We start from the raw sequence: 27,388 nt of genomic DNA, 5'->3' as shown, positions 1-27,388 counted from the left end.
GATTTGAATTAGAATTCAGAGCATACGTGAGCGGACGATGATCAGTATAAACAGTGAATTCTCTCCCTTCCACTAGATGTCGAAAATACTGCACCGCTAATTTCATGGCTGTTAACTCGCGACCGAAGACAGAATACTTTTTCTGTGAAGGGGAAAATTTCTGCGAGAAGAACCCCAGCGGTTGCCATGCGCCAGCGACATTTTGTTGTAGAGTAGCTCCTGCCGCTGTATCCGAAGCATCAATCATCAGTCCCATTCGTTTTGACGAGTCAGGATAGGACAATAAAGCTGCGTTTGCTAAACTTTCCTTGCATTTCACGAAATCTTCGTCTGCTTCGATCGTCCACTGAAGTTTTCTTGTATCGTTTTTTCGATTCCCAATAATGAGTGCTTGCAATGGTTGTTGCAATGAGACAGCATTCCGGATGAAGCGTTTGTAACCATTCAGCAATGCCAAAAATCGTCGAAGATCCTTCACCGTAATCGGACGACTGTAATCAACAACGGCTTGAACGCGATTAGCTTGAGGTTTGATACCAGATGCATTGATGTGATACCCCAAAAAGTTAACTTCTGTTTGGACAAACTTGCATTTGTCCAAGTTCAGTACCAAGCCGTTTGATTTGAGACGCTCAAAGACAGTTCGCACGTGCGATAGGTGTTCCTCCTCATTAGACGATGCAATGCATATATCATCGACAAACACCACCACAAAATCCAAATCACCGAAGACATGATGCATAAAGCGCTGAAATGTCTGGCTCGCGTTGCATAATCCAAATTGCATCTTGGTAAATTCAAAGAGCCCGAACGGAGTGATTACAGCAGTCTTTGGAACGTCGCTTTCCTCGACCGGAACAAAATGATATGCTCGTACCAAATCTAGAGTGGTAAAACAATTCTTACCTAAGAAATTGTTTAGCAAATCGTGAATATGTGGCACAGGATAACGATCTGGCACAGTTATCCGGTTTAAACTCCTGTAATCTCCGACAAAGCGCCATTGACCATTCTTTTTCGGTACGCAATGAAGTGGACTTGCCCAACTGCTTTTGGAAGGGCGACAAATCCCGAGCTCCATCATGGTCTCAAATTCTTTTTTAGCGGCTTGGAGTTTGTCTGGCGGCATTCTACGAGGTTTGGAAGCAACTGGAGGTCCAGTGGTTTGAATATGATGGGTTACATTATGTCTTACCTCAGTGCGCATTGTCGGCGGGGCGGTGATTTCTCGAAATTCGACCAGCAAGTCTCGAAAAGGATGATCTTTTGCTATAGTTGTTACACCGTAAACCGAAGATTTCGATAATCCACAAACAGTGTGTAATTTCGTACCACCATCAATAAGTCTTCTGTTTCCAAGATCTACAAGAAGACCAAAATGCGCGAGGAAATCGGCACCAATAATTGCAGAAGTAACGTCGGCTTGCAAAAAATTCCACGAAAACTTTCGGCGTAGTCCGAGATCCACTGAAACAAACTTGCTCCCATACGTTCGTATTTTCGTTCCGTTTGCTGCATGGAGTAAAAACGGCGATGGTTCTCGAGTCTTCTCTATCTTGGATGCAGGTATTATCGATACATCCGATCCCGTGTCGATTAAGAACCGAATACTAGAAGATTTGTCGAAGATTTGCAGACGGCGACTAATTCTTAATCCGCCCACCTCGCCGATTTCGGATGGGCGGAAATCTAGTTTTTTGACTGATGATACTGACAAGGGCTTCGACATCGCGTAGCTCGATTTCCATACTTCCGGTGATACCAACAGATGTTTTCATTGGTACGATTTTGAGAAGTGGAACGCAATCGACCGCGCTCAGGTTGCCGTGCTTTCATTTGGCGTAGCTCTACTTTCATGGCAGCAACTTCTTCTGCTAAATTTTCCGTCGTTTCTTTTTGCACAGAAGCATGGATAACTGATGTTTGAGGAGCCATTTCTATCATTTTATCTGCCATCTCCGCCAGCTTCGAAAGACTTCCATCGTGGATGCTAAGTATTGCACGTATATTAGCTGGAAGTTTTTGCAGAAATAGTCTTTTTAACAAGGAATCATTCACATTCAATCCGGCAGCAAGTTCCTGCATCTTCGTTAAAAGATGCGTAGGACGAAGGTCTCCAAAATCGTACGATCCAAGTAGCTGATCCATTTTGGCTTGTTCCGTGAGCTCGAATCGAGAGATGAGGCGCTGCTTAACGGCTTCATATTTTCCTGTCGCAGGAGGCTGTTTTACATAATCGGCGATATGACAAAGCACGGATTGTTTGAGTTTAGCGACAATATGATAAAATTTTGTTTCATCCTTATGAACGCCGGCCAACAAAAACTGAATTTCAGCTTGCGAAAACCACAATGATGGATCGTTCTTCCAGAATTCCGGAAGTTTAACCGAAACGGCTGCAGTAGCAGGGGAAGTTTCTTCGTTAGTAACGTTTTCGGTAGACATGTTCGTTCACAAATTTTCAAATTAGGAGAACTAATAACAATCCGGAGATCACGTCGGGGTCACCAATGTAGGAGCGATTGAAAGACGATGTAAACCGTTCTAAGAGTGAACTAAGACTAACTACATTTATTCGATATTCAGTGTAACCACGGTTGCTGTAACCAATGGCTACTTGATTACAACTAAGACATTGCTATAAGCAATCCACCGCAAGTATAATATCTTGTACAAATTATTTTTGTTTTTGTGGTTGTACATGAATAGTGAAAATTGTAAGGGTAATTAACGAGCATTTATCTCTAAAGAACTGTACTTGCTGCCTATATACATCCATACATGCATGTACATGTATCCATATATACATACATACATATATGTATATACATAAAACCATATACATCTATATAAATATATACATACACCTACTTACACTCTCAAATACGTAAACATATATAAATAAAATATTCCCGAAAGGTCCCACACGCTATGACTGTCAGACATTAGTAATTTCGAACTTGTGTTCTTTCGTAGATAACGAATCATGGATATATCATAAAATAATGTTTTTTGAATAATGTGTTAAATAACACTTATATGCGGTGATTATTGTTTTTATGTTATTATTAGGGGTCGTAAATTGTAGTAAAAAAATTATCTCTTTTATGCAGTAATTATCGGCTTTATGTCCACTCGGAGACACCGAACAATATTCCTCCAATTTTCCATTTTTAGGTACATTTTCAGGTTAACGTCCACCTGGAGCACTGATGTCCTAATATCCTCACGGGGATTTCGAATTCTCCGCTCGGAGAGAATCTCTCTTTTGTTATAATTATCGGGTTTACGTCCACTCGGGGACACCGATATTTTGTTATCATCACAGGTATCTTGAATCCTACGCTCGAAGGGCATCTCTCTTTTACGGTAACTATCGGTTTTACGTCCACTCGGAGACACCGATTTTTTTTTAAGTTAATTTGTGTTGTTTTACTTATCTAAATTATATGATTATTTCCGGGTTTACGTCCACTCGGGGACACCGAAGGCTTGATGTCCTCGGAGGGTTCGTAAATGTTCCGCTCTGGGAGTATTTTTCTTTGCTATAATTATTATTACTATTAGTATAATAATAATTGTTATTGGTTTTACGTCCACTCGGGGACACCAAACAATGTTTTTCTTTTTTTTTATTTTAATTATACAAATTCTAAGGTTATCGGTTTTACGTCCACTCGGAGACACCGATTTTTTCAGTTAATTTGTGTTGTTTCACTTATCTAAACTATATGATTATTTTCGGGTTTACGTCCACTCAGGGACACCGATGGCTTCATATTCTCGTAGGGTTCGTGAATGTTCCACTCTGGGAGTATTTTTCTTTGTTATAATTATTATTACTATTAGTATAATAATAATTATCATTGGTTTTACATCCTCTCGGGGACACCAAACATTGTTTTTTTTTTATTAATTTAATTAAACAAATTCTAAGATTATTTTCGGGTTTATGCCCACTCGGAGACACCGATATTATGCTATCCTCCCTGATATCTTTAATTCTCCACTCGGGGAGTATCTATCTTTTGCGGTAATTATCGGTTAACGTCCACTCGGAGACACCGAACCATATTTATTTATTTTATTTTTTTTATTATGCAAAATATAAAATAGTTCTTATTTACGCTCACTGTAACATCATGATTTAGGTAATGACGTTTATCAGGGCATGTGTGTGTAGTTGTGTCGCCACTGACGTGCGTCCGATTCGCATCACCATTGTGGTCGAGGTCAATACACGGCGGGGAAGGGGTTTGACCCCGGAACATGTCCCCGTGCGGCTCGTGATGCCCGTAGCCAAATTGATCAGGATACGGTGCGCCCGAACGATCTGTTGCCCGGCACCGTTCCTCATCCTTTTCAAGCCCACGGATATGATTTACTCACGCTCTAGTTGCTTTATTCGTTGCTGTCTTTTATGTGATTCGCGGATCTTACGCTGGGTCTAAGCGTTTTGCAGACGCAGAAAAGGTCTCACCTACGTTGCCAGTAGTCATTACTGCAGCCCTGGAGTCATGGATTGAGTCTGTCGCGATGTGGTCCCGCACCTGCATTCTTGGTGTCGCGTCACGGCCCGTGACGCACCTGCTCGTGCCCGCCTCACGCGAAGATTCTGCTACAGCTTCACACATTACGAGCGAGCTAAAGGACGTTGTGAAGGAACTATTGCGTCCTGCCGTCCGACTCGCTACGGGAATGTTTGCTTTCTCCCGTTCCACTCCGTGTAAATACTGCATGAAATCCATGGTGTTTGCACTACTCGACCTAGTGAACGTTTTCCTTTTTATCACGAGCGCGATTCTACACTAACGGTATTTCGGTGGCTACCGATATTTTTCGTTTCGCGATTTAGTTTTAAGCGTCGATGTGTTCCAAACTATTTTTTTGGAATGTTAGAAACTGGCGCTCTAACCAAAAAATAAGAGAACAAAGTCAATTTGATAGGTAAGCACTGAGGGTGCACCAAAAAATTAGTTTTTTTTTTCTTTATTCTCCGTTATCTTCGCTCTTGGGTGTTTTTATCGCAATTGTCCCATTTTGCGCGGTTTTCTCCCTTTTTATGCCTATGTCCATACACAAAACATCGCCTTAGCTGACAGTTTGTTAGAACCTTATAACAGTTTCCAACATTACTGAATACGTCAAATATGGAAAATGGAATACAAGGGTATGCCGATTGCTAACTTACGTGTGTAAATTTGGTTTCAAACTCTTGGTGCGTGATAATCGCTAGATTCGAATAGCTTTGACATATGATGTTAAAGAGTAATAAAAAAAACAATGAACATAAGTTACGATTGTTACATGAACTTCCAATATTATTTAATACATAACAATATTTAAAATGCATTTCTTTTCTTAGCCAAGTTTTTAGCAGCAATCATTGTATTTTTCATCAGCATCGCAACAGTCATGGGTCCAACTCCTCCCGGCACTGGAGTAATCAAGCCAGCTTTTTTGCGAACCTCTAGTAAGAAAAAAGTGTCAACATTTTTACATAAAACTTGATAGACGAAACTTACCTTCGAAATCAACATCTCCTACTAACTTCTTTTTTCCTGTTGATGGATCTGTTATTCTAGTTATACCAACATCAATTATAGCAGCTCCCTCTTTTATCATATCTGATGTTATAAGTCCCGGAACACCAGTAGCCGTCACTATTATATCAGCTGTTTGACAAAACCTTTTAAGTTCTTGAGGTGGAGTAAACCGGTGGCATATAGTTACTGTACAGTCCATGGCACATGTGTCATTTCGTCCATCTGCGTGCAACAACATAGCTATTGGCATTCCCACATTTTTTGATCTGCCTACAACTACGGCATTCTTCCCAAAGGTTTCAATTCCTGTTCGTTTAATTAGTTCCTGCACTCCTAACGGTGTACACGGAATCAAGGTATTCATATCCAAACAAAGTCGACCAATATTACGTTCGTTGAAGCCATCCACATCTTTGTCGCATGATACTGCATTACATACTTTTCTTTCATCAATATGATTTGGTACCGGTAACTGAATCAAAATTCCATCAACTGCGTCATCGTTGTTTAATTGGTCAATACGTTCAAGAAGTTGCTCTTCTGTAATTTCAGTACCGAAGCGTTCTGTTTTACTTTCGATTCCAACATCAGCTGCAGCCTAAAAGTGCACCGAAAAGTAGTGTTTAGTTGTTATTTGTAACACCTTGTGTGCCCTCGGAGGGGGGGGTGGGTGGCCAGGATGTGAAGAATTATTGCTATCATATATGATAACCAAGAGTTATTGACTTTAAATCTTAATATATTCTTATAGTTGAGAAGTATGATCATGACATTTTGTAACAAAATCTACAAAATGTTCAATAACCGTGTAATGTATAGGGGTTCATGCAAACGTACAAGTTTTTTTTTATGAATAATTTATTGATTTTCAATCAAGGGTCAAGAATAGAGCATATACACCTATTCTCACTTTCCTCTGAATCGTTATCCGGTTGCTATGGATCGCAATTTATGAGAATGGATCGCAATCAACTACGTCTGAATCGTTTTCAGCTACGTTTGGATAGTTTTCAGCAACGTTTGGATCGCTCTCAGCTACCTTTGGATTTTGCGGTAGCTCGCGCAAATTTCATTGCAGCGCAATCATTTATTCAGTGACCGGGGGACACATTTGCATCCCATAAAAAGAATTAAATAATTAATACATTGGATTGTAAAATCTAATCGTATTTTTTATTAGAGGCTTACATCACCATTCATACTTGATTGATTATTTGACCAAGTTTTCCAAACAAACCTGCACAATCTTCTTCTTTATGACGTAACGGCCTACGTGGTCATCCTGTTTAGGCTTTCGAGATTTAGTCGGATATTCCTTCTTTGCTATGGAGGGACGGTCTGGATCTATTCTGATGCGTAGAAGCCGTCAAATCTGTCAAATTTCAATTTAATTCAAAGTCAATTCATTGCCTAAAAATGGGTTTTCAACACAAGTTCTCAATTGGGTTCGAACAAAGAACAATATGAAATTGTTGCTTTTCATATTGTCTGTTATGATGTGAATCGTGCGGTACGCCAAGCAGTCACTAAATAAACTTTGCGCGGCAACGAAATTTGCGCGAGCTACTGTAAAATTCAAACGGAGCTGAGAGCGATCCAAACGTAGCTTAAAACGATCCCAATGTAGCTGACAACGATTCAGACGTAGTTGATTGCGATCCATTCTCATGGATTGCGATCCATAGCAACCGGATAACGATTCAGAGGAAAGTGAGAACAGGTGTAAATAGAAAATAATAATTTCTTTGATAAATATACTGTAACCACATATGTATTTCATCGATGTTGTGAATTTTCTTTCCTTCATATAACAGATATTACTTTAAATATACTAAACATGTAAATATAAGTTATTTTCATGATCGCTATTTCCTTGCAATAAATGATGACTATCATATATGAAAGTCACATACAATTTCAAAAAGTGCTTGGGGGCCAGGGTAACAAACAGAAAACTGGCACTCCAAGTGTATAAAGTATCATACAAAAGAATAAAAAAATTGTTATTTGTTATTAATAATTAATGTGGCCCCTGAATCGTTCTCAATTCCCTTCGTAAGTGATACCTTACTTACCTTCATTTTGTTATTAACATAGGTAGTACTAGCTGGATCATCTCCAATTAGTATTGCAGTCAGCTGCGGAGAACGATGCCCTTGAGCTTTCCATGACTCGATTTTTTTTTGCAGCTCTTCTTGTATTTCCCTGGCAATCTGCTTACCGTCTATCAGTTGAGCCATTTTAGAAACACTAGAGAAACAAGAGAAACAAAATCCTCACAATATTTCAATTCCTTGTAATTTACCGCCTTATTGGGCATTTATTTATCATTCAATTTTTAATAAATAATATACAGAGTTTTCTTTTATATTATTGACATGTTTAGTGAGTTGTTGATTTGTTCAAGCATATAATTGATTCTTTCAGCGAGATATTCGGCCAGAGCATGGACTCCGTTCGACGAAATCCGTTTCGGCGCTCAGTACAAAATGAATTATGTTCCATTTAAACATACGTTTATACCCTCCAAGTTGAAGTATTCACATACAAAATACAGGCGGTCCCCGAGATACACGGTTAATGGGGACCGAAAACGGCCGCAAAATACCGCGTATCTCGAATTTCCGCGTAAGTCGAATCTCGTGATTTCCAGCCAAAATATCACTAATTTTCGAGCAATTTTGCAAGTAGGGGGTGGTTTTCGCCACCACATTAATTATTTGATATGTTTCTACTGAATTGAACAATTTTAAACCTTATTAAATAGTATTTTACATTCGTTCAATACGTAAATTATTTGGTATTTCACAATGGATGTGTCAAATCAGTACAATTTGCTCAAAGAACTGTCAAATTTAAATAAATATCTCCGAATCCGCGTATAAGAGGTACCGTGTATCTCGGGGACCGCCTGTACAGCATTTCTTTGCTTACCCCTATGTGGCACTTCTTCGTTTATACTCAGCACTTGAAATCTTGCTGAAGCTTCCATTAACCTTTAAGTTGGCAACCGGATACCCGGGTATTTTTTTAAACTTCGAACTGCAATAACTTTTGATTCATTGCTTTTATTGACCTGAAATTTTCCGTAGCCTCCCAACATTTAATTTCTGATTTTTTGGTGCATAAATTGTAATTTTAAACAGTCTGTAAGTATTTTATTTTGATTTTTTTAACTTTACCACGTAAGTTGGTAACCAGCATACCCGGGTATTCCATACATTTTGTATGGAGAATGACGTTTCTCTTCTTCATTTTTTCGTATTGTGCCTATTTTCGAGTCAAATTCAAGCGATTCCAAATTTCAATTCGACCGTTATTTTTATAATAAAATAAAAAAAAATTAATGAATAAATGAAATAGAAGAGAATATATGGTCGATATTACTTGCTTACAGCATTAAAATATAGAAAGCATTGTTTACCTATGATTCAAGGTGCCGTGGAAAGTGGCAAGTCAATAGAATCGCGGAACATGTCAACAGATACATCCGAAATCAATACAGTCTGTTCCCAAGTACTGCGGTTCTCGACATACACGGATTCAGAGATACGCAGTTTTCAAAATTTGCCAGATCAAATGTCAAATCAGTAAAAATTGCTTCAAGTCAGAATAAATTGCATATTTGCTGATAAATTTTATTCACTTTAGAGTAAAAAATATCAGAATTTACTGCACGGATTGTATCAAAAAATGATAAAATGTATAAAAATAATACAATTAATCAAAAATACAAACTAATCAGTTGTACTATGGCCGTTGAATGAGATATTTGACTTACGCGGATATTCGAATTACGCGAACTCCTGGGGAACGGTTTTCAAAAATGGGTTTCACCCCTTCTTTAAAAATATTTCTTTTCGCTGAAAAATCAAATGATATTTTCCTAAAAATTCAAATTATGCGTAGAATCAGAAATACTTTTTTAAGGTTGACACACTGCCAGCACTGGCCGCATGGCAGAGGCAATCGCGTTTGCAATCGCGCTCAATGTGGAACGGCTTTCATAATAGAATACACTTCAGATAATCTATTTTATATATAATAAATACAACAAATAGACTTGTAACTCCTAACAGTGCTACTACGTTTGGTAGATGGTATTAAAATCGTTATGTCGAAGAGCGTTAGACAGAAGCTACCATGGGTCAAAAAATGAATTCGGATTGCCTTATGTAGATTCTATACCGAGAGGAATTTATGATGATGATGATGATGACGGTTAGAATGATAAAAAATAATAAAATCACATTTCCTTTTTAAAGCAAGGCTGAACAAAAACAGACATGCTTTCAAAGTGTTAAAAAGCGTTTAACCTTTGTGGCTACGACCAAAAAATACACGTTGTTCAACGATTGCATACCCAACGACAATACATTTTATACTAGAGAATGCAGTTATGTTGATTCTACAGCTTGTATTCTTTTGATCTGTTCGTCGTATTTGCTTGAAATTGTTATCAAAGCTAAGTCATCCTGTTGCTTAACGATTAACAGTTCTTCCGGAAACTAAAAAAAATGTGTTTCTATGTTTTTATTACTGGTTAAAAAACTTACTTTGTATTTCTACGATCGCCTTCATTGTGTACGGTTTGTTATTTTGATTTCTTACATCGTCAATTGCTGGCTTATAAAGCACATTTGTATTACATTTGAGATCGTAGTGATTGAATATTACTAGTCCTGGTTTCAATAATAAAGCGATGTTTAATGGGCGTAACAAATAAACTACTTATTTCATTGACCATTTTGTAGCATGTCTGCTATATAAAATTATATAATCACAGAACCATCTGGAAACTATCACATTTTACAGATAGTTAAATCCTTGACACATCCGGTTAAACAGCATAGTAATAAAAACCCATTTGAAACATAACTGAGAAATGCAGCAAATGCAAAGATAGAACCAAACTGAAACTTATCGTATGGAATCATTATCGTTGGCCTAAATAAATAAGCATTTTGGAACGGCCCGGTACTTGACTGAATCGGTAAGCGAAGGGCAATAATATATCTCAGCGTATGTCCATACAGCGTGGCAAGAAAATAGGAAACAGACTGCATGATGCAACATGCATATGCGTAGCAATAATTGAATCCTGTAGGACAGGTATGTCATACTGGCGGCCCGCAGGCAGCATGCGGCCCTTGTCGATTCTGAATGTGGCCCGCGAGATTATTTTGAGAATCACTCTGCTTTTGCACTGCAAACCAAAAATCTGTTATTACTATTTGTCGAAGTGTATTACATTTTCCAGAGAAGAACAATCCTTTTGTTGGTATATTTTTCGAAACTAACATGAATGTACCCACAACATCTCATAAACTTATTCTATACAATCGTACAGAGCAATCGAGACCCGCAACAAACATTGAATCGAATGCAAACTCAGTCGTATTATGTTTTGATGAAATTCTGAATATTAGGATAATTTTGTGCTCTCTCAATTGCACATTCTGTGTGGAAAAATAGATTTGTGTGAACTGTCTATAAACGAAAAAGGAATGAAAATAACTTGATACACACACAACCAATCTTTGCAACAACTAGTGATGGATTGTCAGAATTGCATCCACGGCTCAAAACCATTTCCGATCTTAGCTATTCCAACTCCGGCCAAATCAAACCAACAGTTCTGTTCGGTGCCGTCCGAAGCCTATAGAGCCGTTTAGTGCCATTCGGAACCGTTGGAGTCATCGGTTGTCGCACAGAGCGGCTAATCTGCAGTGAGAAATCGATTCATTCGGCTCCGAATTTCTTTGAACGGATTTGCACGGCTCCGACCTTAGAATGTTACATCTTTGATGTTCGATTGGAGCAACATCTGTTTTTTTTTCATAATCATGCCACCATAAATGTTAATAAAAATGATTGTAGCCAAGTTGTAATTATTTGTACCCCACATTCTGCAAACGAATTAACCGGTTCTTTCCAACCACCCCAAAAATCAAAACCAAAATGATATGATTACACTTAAGCCTAAAGGATTTAGATTAAGGATTAAAATAACCGAAATGCCGAAGCCTTGCAATACAAAGCTTATTAATAGATTAGCTCACACAGTCCTCAATTCCTCAATTCGCGAATCATCTCCAGTCAAGTGTCAAAAAGAGGTTTGCCGATCTTTATAGGATCACACACCACGAATCTTCGTCAGACAAAATTATCGTTATTTAAACAAAAATATTCGTAAAATACGGGATCTTGTTATAAGAAATGAATATACCACCAGAACACTTGGAACTTGGAATAATGTTTAAACACGTTTCATTACAATTTTTCTCTTGATCTGTCAAAAAATTGCGGGCAAATATTTTTGTTATTCATCCAGCAATGGATAGCTCGGATTGCTTGAAAAAGATTCGCAACAGGCTGCGAGGGTAAATCTACTACCTCAGTGAAACAGTGGGGTTGAGCGATATTTTCTAAGAGAACTGCCGTGTGAGAACGCGACTAGTGAAAAATATCCTTTTTTAATAATAAGGATAAAAGAAATTGCATGTGACTTTAAAACTGTACTAAACTGTATTAAACTGTATTATATTGTATTAAACTTTTTTTTTTAATATGAAAGAGTACAAAGAAAAATAACATTGAAAAATTTGTAAATAAAAAACGATTTCAGATTTGAAGCGAGGAGTCCAAAAAGTCAATTTGTTTAACAATAACGTTTTTAAACAATATTTTATATAAATATTTAGGTATATTTTTTATTCTCAAATTTGCGGCCCGCGAATCATTGAAAATCTGTATATGCGGCCCTATGATGAAATGAGTTTGACACAGCTGCTGTAGGATAACGCAAGACGCATGGTCATAAAATCTCAAGTGTGTTTAGGAACGTTCTAGAAACGCGAAGCATTTGAAGACAAACATATTAAGGCGAAACATAAGGATACATAGAGAACCATAAAATCCGAAAACAGACCAATGGAAAGAAATACAAAATAGGCATAGCATATTCATATGCACCTACACATGGACATAAGATATACATACTCATCCAACACACACCAATAATTCCGAGCTATAAACCAGATTTTTCTTGAAATAAACACAGATTAAATTATACAATACATGAGACTACACGTCCTTACTCATGAGCTTGGAGTGTCCCCCTTCCAAGGGAAGGCCTCTTAGCTCCAGCAATTCCAGTAAGGAAAATTTCCAAGATCGAGTGGACGATCACATGTCTGAAGTGAAATGTCGAACGATAAACAATTTTCATATTACAATTTAATAAATTGATTATATTTTTTAAAATTTCATAATCCTTTATTTACTTTCTTACTTTTTCAAGACTAAGAAGTTTTTAACTAATGCATTATCACCCTTCAATATTATTTTATTACGAACACCTAGTACATATATTGTTATATTATTCATATATATATATATATATATATATATATATATATATATATATATATATATATATATATATATATATATATATATATATATATATATATATATATATATATATATATATATATATATATATATATATATAGCAGTTCTGTTGGCAGTGTTGTAGCAATACCTCGCTGATCCGAAGCCTCTAGAAGGTTAACATAGGCTCTTCACCTCCTACTCCTACTCAATACGTCCCCGTCGTACAGAACGGTAACATGTCTCTCGATAAAAACACCAAAACAACGAACAGTCAACAAGAAGAAGTACCGTATCGGACCAATCGATTTAGACCCACGCACCGAAAAGGACTTACGATTGGAAGCCAGGGACCTGGAACTGCAAAAACCTCTCATCGGATGTGAAGACTCGAATTGCGTTCGATGAGGGGGCCCGCGGTTTCGAAATAGTAGCACTTCAGGAGGTATGCTGGAAGGGCGTGACGATGCGCCAGTACCGTAGCAACTCCACGATCTACCAGAGCGGTGGAGAGACGCGCAAGCTCGGTACTGCGTTCATGGTGCTTTGTGCGATGCAGCAGAGAGTGATCGGGTGGTGGCCGATCAACGAACGGATGTGCAGGTTGAGAATTCATGGCAGATTCTTCGGCCTGAGCATTATTAATGCGCATAGTCCACATCTTGGGAGCACCGATGACGAGGAGGCCTTCTATACGCAGCTGGAGCGGGAGTACGACCGCTGCCCAAAACATTACGTGAAGGTCGTCATCGGAGACCTTAATGCTCAGGTCAGACAGGAGGAGGCATATAAACCAACGTCCACCAGCTGACAAATGAAAACGGCCTCAGGCTGATAAACTTTGCCTTCTCGAAGCACATGAGCATCCGCAGCACCTTCTTCCAGCATGCACACCGCCATAGCCTGGAAACACCCGAAGGGCGTTTCAAAGTCCCAAATCGACCACGTTCTGATTGACGGAAGACACTTCTCGGATATTATCGACGTTAAAACGTAGAGGCGCAAACGTCGACTCGGACCATTTCCTGGTCATGGTTAAGCTGCGCCAGAAACTCTCCGTGGTTAACAACCAACGGAGTCAGCCCACCCCAAGGCTCAACCTGAATCGATTGTAGTGTGATGATCTGGCGGAGGGGTACGCGACAACGCTTGGGGAAGCGCTTCCAACCGACAACAACATCGCCGCGATGCCCCTCGCCAATCACTGGCGTATGGTGGAACGAGCCATTGGCACCACAGCCGAACACAAGATCGTCCGCTTACCTCGTAGAGAGCAAAAGAAATGGTTCGACGAAGAGTGGTCTGCACTATCCGAGAAGAATGCTACGGCATCAAACCCGTCAGAACGTGGAGATCTATAGACGACTGAGGAAACAGCAAACATTGCCAACAACAGCGACAGCATCGATGAAGACAACGAGGTGCCCCCGTCATCTCTGGACGAGATTGCCAGCGCTATCAAGCAGCTTAAGAGCAATAAGTCTGCTTGCAGCGATGGACTGGCGGCCGAGCTCTTCAAGATGGGGCCGGAGAGGCTTACCGTCGAAATGCATCAGCTGATCGTGAAAGTCTGGGAACAGGAGGAACTACCGGAGGAATGGAAGCTGGGTGTTATTCACCCAGTCTAGAACAAGAGCGACAGGCTAGATTGTTCGAATTTCCGAGCCATCACAGTCCTGAATGCCGCCTACAAGATCCTGTCCCAGATCCTGTTCTGGAGACTTGCACCCCTTGCTACAAATTTTGTCGGCAGCTACCAAGCTGGGTTTGTTGGAGGCAAATCCACCACCGACCAAATTTTCACTTTACGGCAGATCTTCCAGAAGTGCCGAGAGCGCCAGATCTCAACGCACCACCTGTTCATCGACTTCAAGGCGGCCTACGACACCATAGACCGGAAGGAGCTATGGAGCATCATGCAGCGGTACCACTTCCGTGGGAAGTTGATCCAGCTGTTAGAGGTCACCATGAACGGGGTGCAGTGCAAGGAGAGAGTATCGAACTTGACGTCGGAATCGTTCGAAACTCATAGGGGTCTGAGGCAAGGTGACGGACTCTCCTGTCTGCTCTTCAACATCGCCCTGGAAGGTGTTATTAGAGGCGCGGGGCTGGACAACGACATCCGTGGCACAATCCTCAACCGGTCTCTCCAATTTCTTGGCTTCGCTGATGATATCGACATCATCGGCAGGACAACAGCGAAGCCGACTCAAACACGAAGCAGCAAGAATTGGATTGAGATTCAATGCGACGAAGACGAAGTACCTGCTTGCCAGTGACTCAAACCATCTTGGCAGCAGTGTATTAGTTGACGGCGACAGTCTCGAAGTGCTAAAGGAGTTTTGCTATCTCGGGACGGTCGTTACTTCGGGCAACGACATGAGCAGCGAAATCCGGAGACGCATTGTGCAGGGGAATCGTGCATATTATGGGCTTCACCGACTGCTGAGATCCTAAACACTTCGAGCCCGTACGAAATGTGAAATATACCGCACATTGATTCGCCCGGTGGTCTTCTACGGACATGAGACCTGGACAATCCGAGCGGAGGATGCAAACGCTCTGGGCGTGTTCGAGCGACGCATCCCCCGGACCATCTTTGGCGGTGTGTTCGAGCATGGAGCGTGGAGGAGAAGAACCACGAGCTTGCTGAACTGTACGGCGAACCGAGCATCCTGACGGTGGCGAAGGCTGGCAGGATACGATGGCTGGGGCATGTCATGAGGATACCGGATAGTGATGGGTAACCGGAATCGCACCCACGGCTCGGAATCGCTTCCGAGCATTGCTACTCCGGCTCCGATTCCGAAAAATTCAAACCGTTGGTTCCGCCCGGAGCCGTCGGAGCCGTCCGGAGCCGCTAGTCGGCAGCTGGAGCCTTCGTAGCCGTCGGAGCCGTCCGGAGTCGTTGGAGCCATCGGAGCCGTCCGGAGCCGCTAGTCGGCAGCTGGAGCCAGTCGGAGCCGTCGTAGCAGTTGGAGCCGACGGAGCCCGTTGGAGCCGTCCGGAGCCGACGGAGCCGACGGAGCCGTCCGGAGCCGTCGTAGTCGTTGGAGCCGACGGAGCCGATTGGAGCCGTTGGAGTAGTGGTAACAGTCGGAAGTATTCCGAAGCGCTTTAATTTCCTGATATTAGCGATAATTAAAAAAAACAGCTCACGAGTAAAAAAAGAGTCTTCTTCATTAATTGCTCTGAAGTTTTTTTGTGTTTTTTTTTTGTTTCAAAAATAAAGTAAAACATAATTGTTTGCTCCGTATATATATAGGAAAAAAATGAATCAAACGATTATTGATCTTTATTTTCATAAAAGTTGGACGGATGATTAATAGTTATATTCTTTGTCTTGTCCATGTGCCATCATGTTATTCGGTAAAAAACAAGTGCGGCCTAAACCATACACGTTTGTCGATGTAAACAACCGTGCAAAACTGCCATAATTACACTCGTCTGCCTCGTTGTTTCGTATTTTATGAAAATAAAGATCAATAATCGTTTGATTCATTTTTTTCCTATATATATACGGAGCAAACAATTATGTTTTACTTTATTTTTGAAACAAAAAAAAACACATAAAACTTCAGAGCAATTAATGAAGAAGACTCTTTTTTTACTCGTGAGCTGTTTTTTTTTAATTATCGCTAATATCAGGAAATTAAAGCGCTTCGGAATACTTCCGACTGTTACCACTACTCCACCTCCCGCCATAGTTCTATTGCTCCCTGATATATATATATATATATATATATATATATATATATATATATATATATATATATATATATATATATATATATATATATATATATATATATATATATATATATATATATATATATATATATATATATATATATATATATATATATATATATATATATATATATATATATATATATATATATATATATATATATATATATATATATATATATATCTATATACACGGAGCAAACATTTTTTTTAATTTTTTTTAAAAGACAAAAAAAACTACAGAGCAATAAATGAAGAAGGCTCTTTTTTTACTCGAGACTGTTTTTAAAAATAAAATTATCGCTAATATCGGGAAATTAAAGCGCTTCAGAATACTTCCGACTAGCGGCTCCGGACGGCTCCGTCGGCTCCGTCGGCTCCAACCGGCTCCAACCGGCTCCGTTGGCTCCAACTGCTACGACGGCTCCGACCGGCTCCAGCTGCCGACTAACGGCTCCGGACGGCTCCGACGGCTCCAACTGCTATTATTTTCCATCACACCTAGCTATTTCATTACCAAAGCTACTGATAACAGATCAAAGCAGATGGAACGGGCATACAGAGTCGCCGTTTAAAATATCTTCGTGATCGGTAAGTTTTAAATAGTACTAGTTTTGTTCACCTTTCTAATGCTCGATTTATCTTTCATTCCTCAGGCAAACGCATCCAACAGCAAATGTTTTTCTTCCAACAGCACGCACCATCGGTGGATCAAGCAGCTAATGATTTGTTCGCCCAACACGCACCATCAAGAATTGAAATATTCCCGAATAGCTTTGTGAATAAAAAACTGCACACTTACTGTCGGAATTTCCTGGAATTTTTTGGTCGGGCAACGCTCGCGGGAATGGTGTGTCCGTTGAGGAGAAGGAAAGAAAGGGTGGGAGTGAGGATTAACCAAAAACGCGGCATTGAGAATGAGGGGAGGTGTGCCCAGCGCTCACGCTGGGACACACTCACGATGCTTGAAATAAAATGTTAACAATAATAAATCCAATAAATTTGAAAGCAAGTTTACGCAATAGCAGACGATCCAACAAAAAACACGAAGCATACACTTTTGTACAGATGTTTAAATCAAATTCCAAATTGATGAAAAAGTTTACGCTTAGTGTGGACGTGGAAATAAAGCCCGTGGCAGTGGCTTATCCGATGCGATTTCATCGAAGTATGTTACAAAATCTCGTGGTTGTTATATTCAAACAGTTAGTATCTTGGTAACCAACTGTTCCTTAACATTATGGAACAAAAATTCCCACGCTTACCTGGTATTTGATTTCGTTGCACAATGAAACATTCGATCTATAGTTGCATTTGCAGAGACAAGATTCACCTTCGGCTGTTCAAGAAAAGGACCGGACTTGCTATGCACCATTATTAGATCCTTGTTTATTGAATTATAAAGTAAATTTCTTTTCACTCCATATATGTTGACGTTTTTTGTATGCGAATTGGTGCTTTGTACGTCAACAAGAGTTGAACTTCTACTGACTAATCTAGGCAGTGCCCCGTTGATTTTAATCAATCTGGTGTAAACAAAACATCTCGTTGTATGTGTAAAACTCATTCTATTCCATTCTGCGGCTATTCAATATTGACGCACATGTAGTTAATTCTGCCTTGATGGGAAGAAATGTTTTGTTGGATTTCGTTTTTTTTCTGCAATAAGTAAATTATTGATTAACACATTCAACGCTGATTTCCCGTTCCGTTCGTCTGGCTGAATATTTTACAAAAAAAAGGCGAACAATAGCCGTAATTGGCATGGGTTAGTAAAAGTAATCATGAGGTTTAATAAACCATCAATTCACACGTTTTGCTAAAAATTGAGCAATACAAAATACAAATACAGTAACTAAAACACAAAAAAGGTCGTTTTATGAACGCGAAAAAAGTATTAGTCTATCTAGCTTTACCGCGCGGCTACATGAGGTGAAATATACAGCGAAAAGAACTATTTGAGAGGCGAAATATATGACAGGTACAGCTTAAGGGTTGGGGGAGACACAACATCCGCTTTCGAAATTCACTTAAAAATTATATCTTCTTAAGTAGAACATTCACAAATTGGAAGAAATTGTGAACTGTTGACTCAGAATTGACGAAGTACTGGATATTGAAGTTATTCAATGGATTTAGTAACGATTTTGTGCACATTATTAGTTTACATTGCACATCAGCTGGTTGCTGTGATGCTTTATCCGTCAGATATTTCGCCTGTCAAATTGTTCATTTCGCTGTATATTTCACCTCATGTAGCCTCGCGGTTAGACTCATTTACGCTGGCGAAACAATACGTACACACGAATTTAATGTATTATTATCAACCTGCTAGTGACTCTATTCAAAATTAATTCATGCCTGTATTTATGTGTCTATATTGTTGATGGGTCATGGTGAAATTCATTGTATCCTCCAGTGCTGCAAAATGTCATGACCATCACGAGATTTTCACCAACGAAGACAATGAACATATCCGAGGTAACTTTATGCTCATTGCTGATATTCAATGAAATTGCGTCATGACAACCCGACCGCGACGTGTGAGTGTTTAAGTCAAACCCGATACTCTGACCGACAAGCTGAGCTTAATGCCGGCGCAAACACAATCATGATTTGTTCTGGCTGTGAACAGTGCTGCCAAATGCCACTGTTTCAGTCACTCATGACTGAAATGAAGCCTTAATCACGTACACAACTGAGATGATCATCACTGATCATCATCATCATCATCACTGTCATCACTGAGAGTCAAACAGTTGGTGAATCAATCACATGTTTGGTGACATTTTGATTAGCACCCAACTCTTGGTCACTCACTTGGTCACGACATTTTTGTCGGCGTTAATCACGACAATCTTAGAATATACTTGGCGTGTGGGCTCAAGCAATACAGGGTTTTCGAGGATTATATAGACATGTTTAGCTATTTTTAGATTCGTTCAGGCATATAATAGACTCTTTCAGTGAGATATCGAATTGTTCGGAAGTAGGCGTTGACATGTTCAGCGATTCTGTAGTGCTGTCATTTGTTTTGTTTACACACTGTGCCGTAGGGTTTTCTTTTTGTCATTCTTAAAAGTTCTAAAAATAACTAATAATCATTCTCCAAGCTGTTTAATACATAAATAAGTTAATACAAACATATTTTTACGAAAACCGTTTGTTTACCTTCTGATGAGAATGATCCAAGCTGCAGTCCAAGGGGTACGAAAGTGATAGCTCTAAAGTATAACCGAACATGTCAACGCCTACTTCCGAACGATTCTATATCTCGTTAAAAGAGTCTATTACATGCCTGAACGAATCTATAACTATATAATCCTATATAATCCTCGAAAGCCCTGTAAATTGAGCATGCTACCTCGCTCTGTCTGTTTTGATTATCTGTCGGTTCAAACAGAGTGAGAAAACATGCTCATTTTGTTTCTTGGAACCACTCGTACGCATCGCATATCTTCCATGACCATCGTGAAGATCACCGACTGAAAATATCGATACCAAGTAACTGACCAAGTGTAGGTTGCACACAATGTCTCCAAGCATATGATGGTCGCACTAGGCTCGAGGCTCGTCTCTGATCATCACAGTTGAGCTCGTAACGCTGCAAATATTTTGTCTTCAGCCGGAATCTGTCATGACTATGTCAGTGACATTTCAGAACTGTGATCAGAACTGATCACAGTAAAAAAAGAGTAATAACATAGTGACTGACCAAGCGATGGTCGCAAAAATGTCATGAAGCATGTATTGGTCACTCTAATCGTGTTTTGATTATCACCTCTGATTATCACAATTGAGTACGTGACGCTGATATGGATTTTGTTTAAGTCAGATTTTTTTATGACATTGACATTTTGTAGAACTGATTGTATCTGATCATATTATGGCTTGAACGAATGAGTTATTACGAATATGTTTCGTTTGAATAATAGTATCCGCCGAAAGTGGCTAAATCTGGTTCGTAGCATCAAATATTTCAAGAATACATTTCAAATAACGCAGTACTAAGTGACTGAAATAAGATTAACTTGTCGAGGCCATACGGCCGTCGTCTAGTATGGTGAAAACAGTCTACTAAGAGGCAGCAGGAAAATCTCGTGTAATGACAACACCATGGTGCCATGATACTAAAGCTCAGCGGGGAAAGTTGAGCTAGAAAAATGGTTCAAATGAATAGGATGAGAAATTGGGAAATGTACAGTGGCGGCCACTTAAAGTCGGACACCTCATATTTTCCCATATTGAAGCCTTTCACGATACCCGATAGTCAGCTTTATTTATAGAGTTTGACAGTTGGTGGCTAAAACATGTCAACACTCCATACAAACACACAAAACGATTAGTCTACGATTTTCAGCCCATATTATTTCAGCCGCAAAGCTATAATTAGATTCCAGTACCTGCTCCAAAAAATGACAAAACAAGGTCGTGTTTTTCATTCATCCCAAGGTACACAAACACTTTGGGGACAATGGCTATCATATATGATAAACAGTTGTGTTTCCTGGGGTGCCATGGCTATCATATATAATAGCCAGGGATAACTGACTTCAAATCTTAACATGTTTCGGACATATAACCGTATCAATAAACGATGCGAACGAATAAACGAATCTCAGATTGCGCATATATTTATCAGTCAAACGACTCTATTTGTTATATTTATCTGTCAAAAAAAAAATTGATATATCTCAGACATATAATCTCAAAAATTTATGCGCAATCTTGGCGCAATCTGAAAATGTGTGGAGATGACGTTTATAGGCCAGGGTTGGCTACGCGAATTGATATATTTTTCGACAAAACGAATAGATATGCTATCAGAGATTGCGCATCGTTTATTAATACGGTTACAGGGTTTTACAAGTCATTTTGCAATGTGTGCTACATATTTTGTCGAGCACGAAATTTACTTTGACTCCTAGTGCGTAGTTGGACTAGTCCAATGTTAATTTTATCCCGCCCAAGCTTTATTTTAACAGCCCTATCGAGGTGCAGGTTTTCCTATGTTTTCTACATTATTTTACACATTTTGACACATTGTATGCACAAAAACGGAAAGAAGAAGACTTAAGCATTAATGTTATCAATCTATGTTTTAATGTTATTAATACAGTGATACTTAAGCAATACGGTAAAACCGTTCCTATTAAATAAAAGAACACGCTATGAGACCATATAGTCTACATACACTTTGATTCTAGATTGGTGGAACCTAATCTCTCTAACTCGTTGAGTGCTAGACCATTTTTGTTAATCTTTCCCAGGGGGCCAAGCACTTTTTGGATGGGATAAAATTAACATTCGACCAGTCCAAGAACGTACTAGTAGTCAAAGTAAATTTCATGAGCGACAAAATATGTATCACACATTGCAAATTGCACATTGACTTGTAAAACCGTGTAATACGGTCATCTGTTTTTTTATAACCAAATTTGAACGTCACTTTTTGACAGGACGAGTGAAAACTTTCAAATCAAAGTGCATTAAAGATACCAAATGGTGGAAAAGGACCTTTGGGTTGAGGAAACTTACATAATTTTAAAACCGTAAACCATTGGTTCCCGAACACAAAGCATAAAAATTAGAACAAATATCTTGATTATTAAGTGCATTTGTAAGTTTATTGATTTTACAAAAAAAAAGAGAAATATCAACAAAAGAGTTAACGATTTATTTGATCACATAATTTAAAATCATGTGAGTAAGAGTAATACTCTCACTTAAATTTACCGTCTGTGCGCGTCAAAATGCGTCTTGTAGATCATTGAGGAATTAATGTGAAAATTGGAAAAGTAAATTATTTCTATGTTGTTATCCTAGAAATATGTCACAATGAAAATTTAATATAAATTCATGAAATGAAATTCATGAACACGAATGAACTCACTTCAATCTATGTTTTAATGTTGAAGATAAAATACATGAACAAGTCAAGAAAACGTAAATAACGATTAGATTCTTGGGCACTTTACGTCAAGTGTCGAATCGTTAAAATGCTCTAGATTCCACCACCTGATCTCTTTAACCCACCATGGCTCTAACAAGTTTTCTGTTAACTCGATCGATACACATAACACTCTTAGGATCTTCATTTACAAGCAGAAGCGAAAAAAATCAACCTACTAAATACATACACCTTGGCATAATCCCACATGGATATTACAGCCACTTTGATAGCAGCTTGATGAAAATTTTTTGGCTTTGACAATTCGGGAAAGTTGCCGTTGACACTTTTTATATGGGTTTGACAGCAGGCGGAATTCTGTGGCCGCGGAATTCCGGTCCGTGTATTTTCGGCCTAAAACTGCTATACAATGCAAACAGCTGTTAGGCAGAAATTTCAGCTTACGATCTTAAAAGAGAAAAGGGCCCATTATCTGACTTTGGGGTAGCCTAGAAATTTCCTGAGACTACTTATAAGGAAAAAATAATCACTAGCACTTAAACTAACAGGTCTCAAATGGCAAGTTAGACAGTAAATCTTCACGAATAGATCATGTATGATGCTTCTAAAAGATTTAACAATTAAATTATTATGAATTACAATAATTCTTCTTTTCCTTTGGCACCACATCCGTTTTCGGTCAAGGCCTGTCTGTACCACTAATGGACTAGGCTTTCAATGCCCTATTGATTTACTCATAGCAGCATAGGATAATCTTTAGTTTGGGGACACGGTCCATTTGGGAATTGAACCCATAATGGGCATGTTGTTAAGTCCTACGAGTTGACGAATGTACCACAAGTCCAGCAAAATTACAATAATCTCCTCTTTAAAATTACTCTTTTGTTTGATTTGACTAAACTCGGACCATTAAAAGGCTACTTAGTAGGGGAACTGGGGGTAGTTTCGACACCTTAAGGTTTTCCCCTGATTGCAATACTTCTGCCAATGTAAACTTACTAGAAGACATCGAAACAGCTTTTTTGATGTATTATTTACCATCTTACGAGAAACTACGGTTCCTGGATTGATTTTGATAACATTTTGATAAAAATAAAAAAGTATGTTTTTTGTTGCGTCACAACTGCAGTGCGGGTAAGATCGACATCATGATGGGGTAAAATCGACACCTTGGGGGTGATTTCGACACATTGGTTTTAGCTTTTAAAATAACAAACTCTGATGGCCTGTAGTTTTCATCGGAGTTCAACAAAGTGTTTCGTACCAATTTTATGAAAAATTAACACAAAAGATTGTTGAAATATGCGAAAGAAATAAAGTTACAAGCAAGAACAAAAATTTCAATACATATAGCATCGGGCCAGACCCCATATAGTAGAAGTTGCGGCGAAAGCATCTGGTTTACGGAATGATTGGTTAAGATTCCTTTTAAAAATAACCTGGCAGCCATCTTCCAGTAATCTTCTTAATACTATATTTTTTTTTTTTTATAAAATCGAAAAGTGTTCAATTTTATTTTTCTCTGCCAACTCGAAAGCCAAAAGACGAAAATCGGTCAATGTGATTCCAAACCAGCGGCTATTTTATTCTTCAGTCAAGCCTACCCGGCCTAAAGTCAGCCTAAAATACGGTCAAAATCATAAGAATATAAATTTTCATAAGCATAAACCATATAAATATAAAAATATTCAATCAATACCATAAAGTACATGTTTTGAGTCCGAGTTTGGCAAACGTTCTGTGAGAGAATAATAGCTAAATTCCATAATTATAACTTCCTTAGTTTGTTGAGATCTTGAGTTTTAAAGCTTCTACGGTATTTTTAATTGCCTGTTTGCTCAGCTTGATATTTACGTTTGTCGTACATCGTTAAGGGGTATCTGTATAAAATACAGGCACTATCAAATTACGCACTTTTAATTTTTAAATTAAATTTTAATTTAATTAAATTAAAATTTAATTCAAATTACGATTTAATTCAAAATGATCATGCTACAAATAAGCATTACACTACTACCAAGTGGGGTGTCGATTTTACCCCCATTGGCCGCACAAGTTTTAGTAACATTTTATATTATATAGTCAAATTACGCCCTGTGATACTGAACAAATCAATAGTGTTTATAAACAATACTATTAACACAGAAACTATAATTTTGTTGAAATAACGCCACAATTCCTTAAGTCCCAGAAGTAAAAACTTACATCGACTGTAAATCAGAATCACCATGTGTTTATTTTGTTGTTTTTTGACAATTGACAGGTTTCTGAATAGTGAAATGTGACTCAAATATTCGAAACAGTTGACATAAATAATATGTACTAGTTTTTTTTTCTTCAAAAAGTGCTATAAATACAAAAATGGCAAGGTGTCGAACCAACCCTGACTTCCTCTAGTATCGTTTTACCACTAACAACTGATATCAAACAATTTTAGAACCATATCAGCCAACGTTGACAAGCGACTAAGTCATTTTCCTATGGAATAGAAACTGTCCGACTTTCGGCGGACTGCATTACTTTCATACCTTTTCTTACATTTATGCATGGTTTTCAGAGGTTTTTTCAAGATATCAGTATGATTTTTTGGCATAACTCAAGAGTATTCTCAAAGACGCGTGAAGTTGTAAGTTATACCTAGTTCTGACAAATTGTACTTTAAAAAGTTCCACATATTTCAAAACCTGTGGGGCGGAAGAATATACAGAGCATTGTTATTTGGCATTGTGCCAAAAACAACAAACCAGCAGAAATTAAATTGATGAAAACGGCTAAATATACTCTCAATTTGATATCAATTGTCAATTTTCAATGTAACTTGGCCTGGTGACCCGTAAATACAATATTTTTACCAGAGATTTATTGCAACAAGTCTTGTAGAAACAGTGGGAAAAAATACACCCTTAACAAGCTTCAATTGAGTTAGCGTTTTGATCAAGTACAGGTATTTCCCATACCTACAGTACAGGATTATACGCCGTACTCGATATACACGATTTCGATCGATATACACGAAATGCATCCGATTTTAAAAGGTACAAAATTGTGATCTTCAGTTGAAATCAGATTTAATAACTAATTCAATGACTAAAAACTACCACTTCAAGCAAAATTATACGAAAATTAGCTATAATTTCACTGAAAACCGAAATTCGACTTATGCTAAAATTTGAGATACGCTATTGCCTCTGGTCCGCGTTAATAGCGTATATCGGGGAATACCTGTATATCGAATATAGCGTATACCAGGGAATACCTGTTATCACTAATAGGCATAATTGTATTTAGAAACCAGATTGAATATTTTTTTTGGTTTCATAAGCTTTTTTATCAATATGCATATTACGCAAAAAACACGGATAGACGAATACTTGCTACGCGTCGACAAACAACTTTTTTTTAATTTTTAATGTGCTTTTGTTGCTATTGAACTATTCCAATGAATATGCTGCCTTTATCAAACTTCATCACTTCTTTTACCGACCCATGCCTATTGCCACCAAAATTCAATTTTTTTTAATACTCAGCTCGACGGACACTGTTAGGATACACTGTATATGCATGTAGTATAGTTGAATGTTTTGCTCAGTTTTCAACACTTCTCTGTGAAAAACTAACATCTACCATCTGCGATGAGATTTTTTTCGACCGTAATAGTTCTTAGAACAAGAAATTTTACTACATGTACACCATTGCTCTTCATGAGGGTAAAGTACAGGCGGTACCCGAGATACACGGTACCTCTTATACGCGGATTCAGAGATACGCGGTTTTCTAAATTTGACAATTTTTTGAGCAAATTGTACTGATTTGACACATCAATTGTAAATTACCAAATAATTTCCGTTTTGATCGGATGTTAAAAACTATTTCAAAAGGTTTGAAACTGTTATTTCATTCAGAATCATATCAAATAATTGATTAAGTGGCTAAAACCACCCCCTAGTTGCAAATTTACACGAAAATTAGTGATATTTTGGCTAGAAATCACGAGATTCGACTTACGCGGAAATTCGAGATACGCGGTATTTTGCGGCCGTTTTCGGTCCCCATTGACCTTGTATCTCGGGGACCGCCTGTACAGTTGTTTGCAGTGTTAGTTGTTTTTTTTTTTAACAAAAGGCACAGCCACCGGCATACGTGAAAGTTCATTGGACTGCCAATGTGGGAGTCGCCATCGGTCTGAATGTGTTAATCATGTTTAATCAGCAAGTAACCGCCAGGACATATTTGTAACGAAAATTTTACAAAATCGAAAGTAGTAAGCAAATGCAAGCATGTTAAAAATCAAGGAATATTAACAGAGTTCCGACACTCATCATCGCATGTCGTCATTATTTCTTCTTGTTTCCTTAGCACCACACGGCACCATGCGATTGAAATAACAAAGATAAGACAAATAATAAACACAACTAATCTTTGACCTAGAATAATCAAATTGATGAGTACTGCAAACAACTGCAAAGAAATACATTAGGTTAAAGGAAAACAAAAAGTAAGGCGCCTTTGATTCAAGCCTATTTTATAACCCATATACGTTTTATAGCCTATATGCGTGCAAAAAACGAGACTGCCCGCGAATATTTCGATGTTCATCGGTACATAACAGAAGTAAGATGACATTTCAAAGCGTATTTACAAGAAGGGCCAAAAAATAACGTGTAAAAGTTGTACTTACACTAAAATTCCTCGTAATCCTAACTATTGATCACCCCTATTCATTAAAGATTTTTTATCCACATATTCCAAGGACCGTAAAGATATCAGGTCAAGTTATAAGCCCGTT

The 27,388-nt window shown here is 38.4% G+C and overlaps 1 protein-coding gene across 3 annotated transcripts; it reads right to left on the bottom strand.

Moving 5' to 3' along the window:
• Nucleotides 1–5,294: 5,294 nt before the first annotated feature.
• LOC121592021 (bifunctional methylenetetrahydrofolate dehydrogenase/cyclohydrolase, mitochondrial) lies at nt 5,295–27,388 on the bottom strand. Of its 3 annotated transcripts, XM_041913225.1 has the most exons (5): nt 27,281–27,385; nt 17,957–18,350; nt 7,622–7,796; nt 5,526–6,144; nt 5,295–5,470 (listed from the first exon to the last, which is right to left on the bottom strand). In XM_041913225.1, the coding sequence occupies exons 2-5, from the start codon at nt 18,256–18,258 to the stop codon at nt 5,343–5,345; spliced, it is 1,224 nt and encodes a 407-aa protein (XP_041769159.1). In that variant the 5' UTR covers nt 18,259–18,350; nt 27,281–27,385; the 3' UTR covers nt 5,295–5,342. The 3 variants fall into 3 exon arrangements, with proteins under 3 accessions (XP_041769159.1, XP_041769160.1, XP_041769161.1); XM_041913226.1 differs by lacking the exon at nt 17,957–18,350 and having other exon boundaries at nt 27,281–27,388; XM_041913227.1 differs by lacking the exons at nt 17,957–18,350; nt 27,281–27,385 and adding an exon at nt 17,314–17,457.

This window comes from Anopheles merus, chromosome 2L, assembly GCF_017562075.2.
Source record: "Anopheles merus strain MAF chromosome 2L, AmerM5.1, whole genome shotgun sequence".
NCBI lineage: Eukaryota > Metazoa > Arthropoda > Insecta > Diptera > Culicidae > Anopheles > Anopheles merus.
Note: the sequence above shows the minus strand (reverse complement) of the source record. Positions and strands in the feature narration are given on the sequence as shown.

Coding starts and splice junctions, on each gene's coding strand:
- LOC121592021 (XM_041913225.1), bottom strand. CDS start 18,258: ATGAGTTTTACACATACAACGAGATGTTTTGTTTACACCAGATTGATT. Junction 7,797..17,956: donor GCAACGAAATCAAATACCAG/GTAAGCGTGGGA, acceptor TTGTTTCTCTAG/TGTTTCTAAAATGGCTCAAC. Junction 6,145..7,621: donor ATGTTAATAACAAAATGAAG/GTAAGTAAGGTA, acceptor GTGCACTTTTAG/GCTGCAGCTGATGTTGGAAT.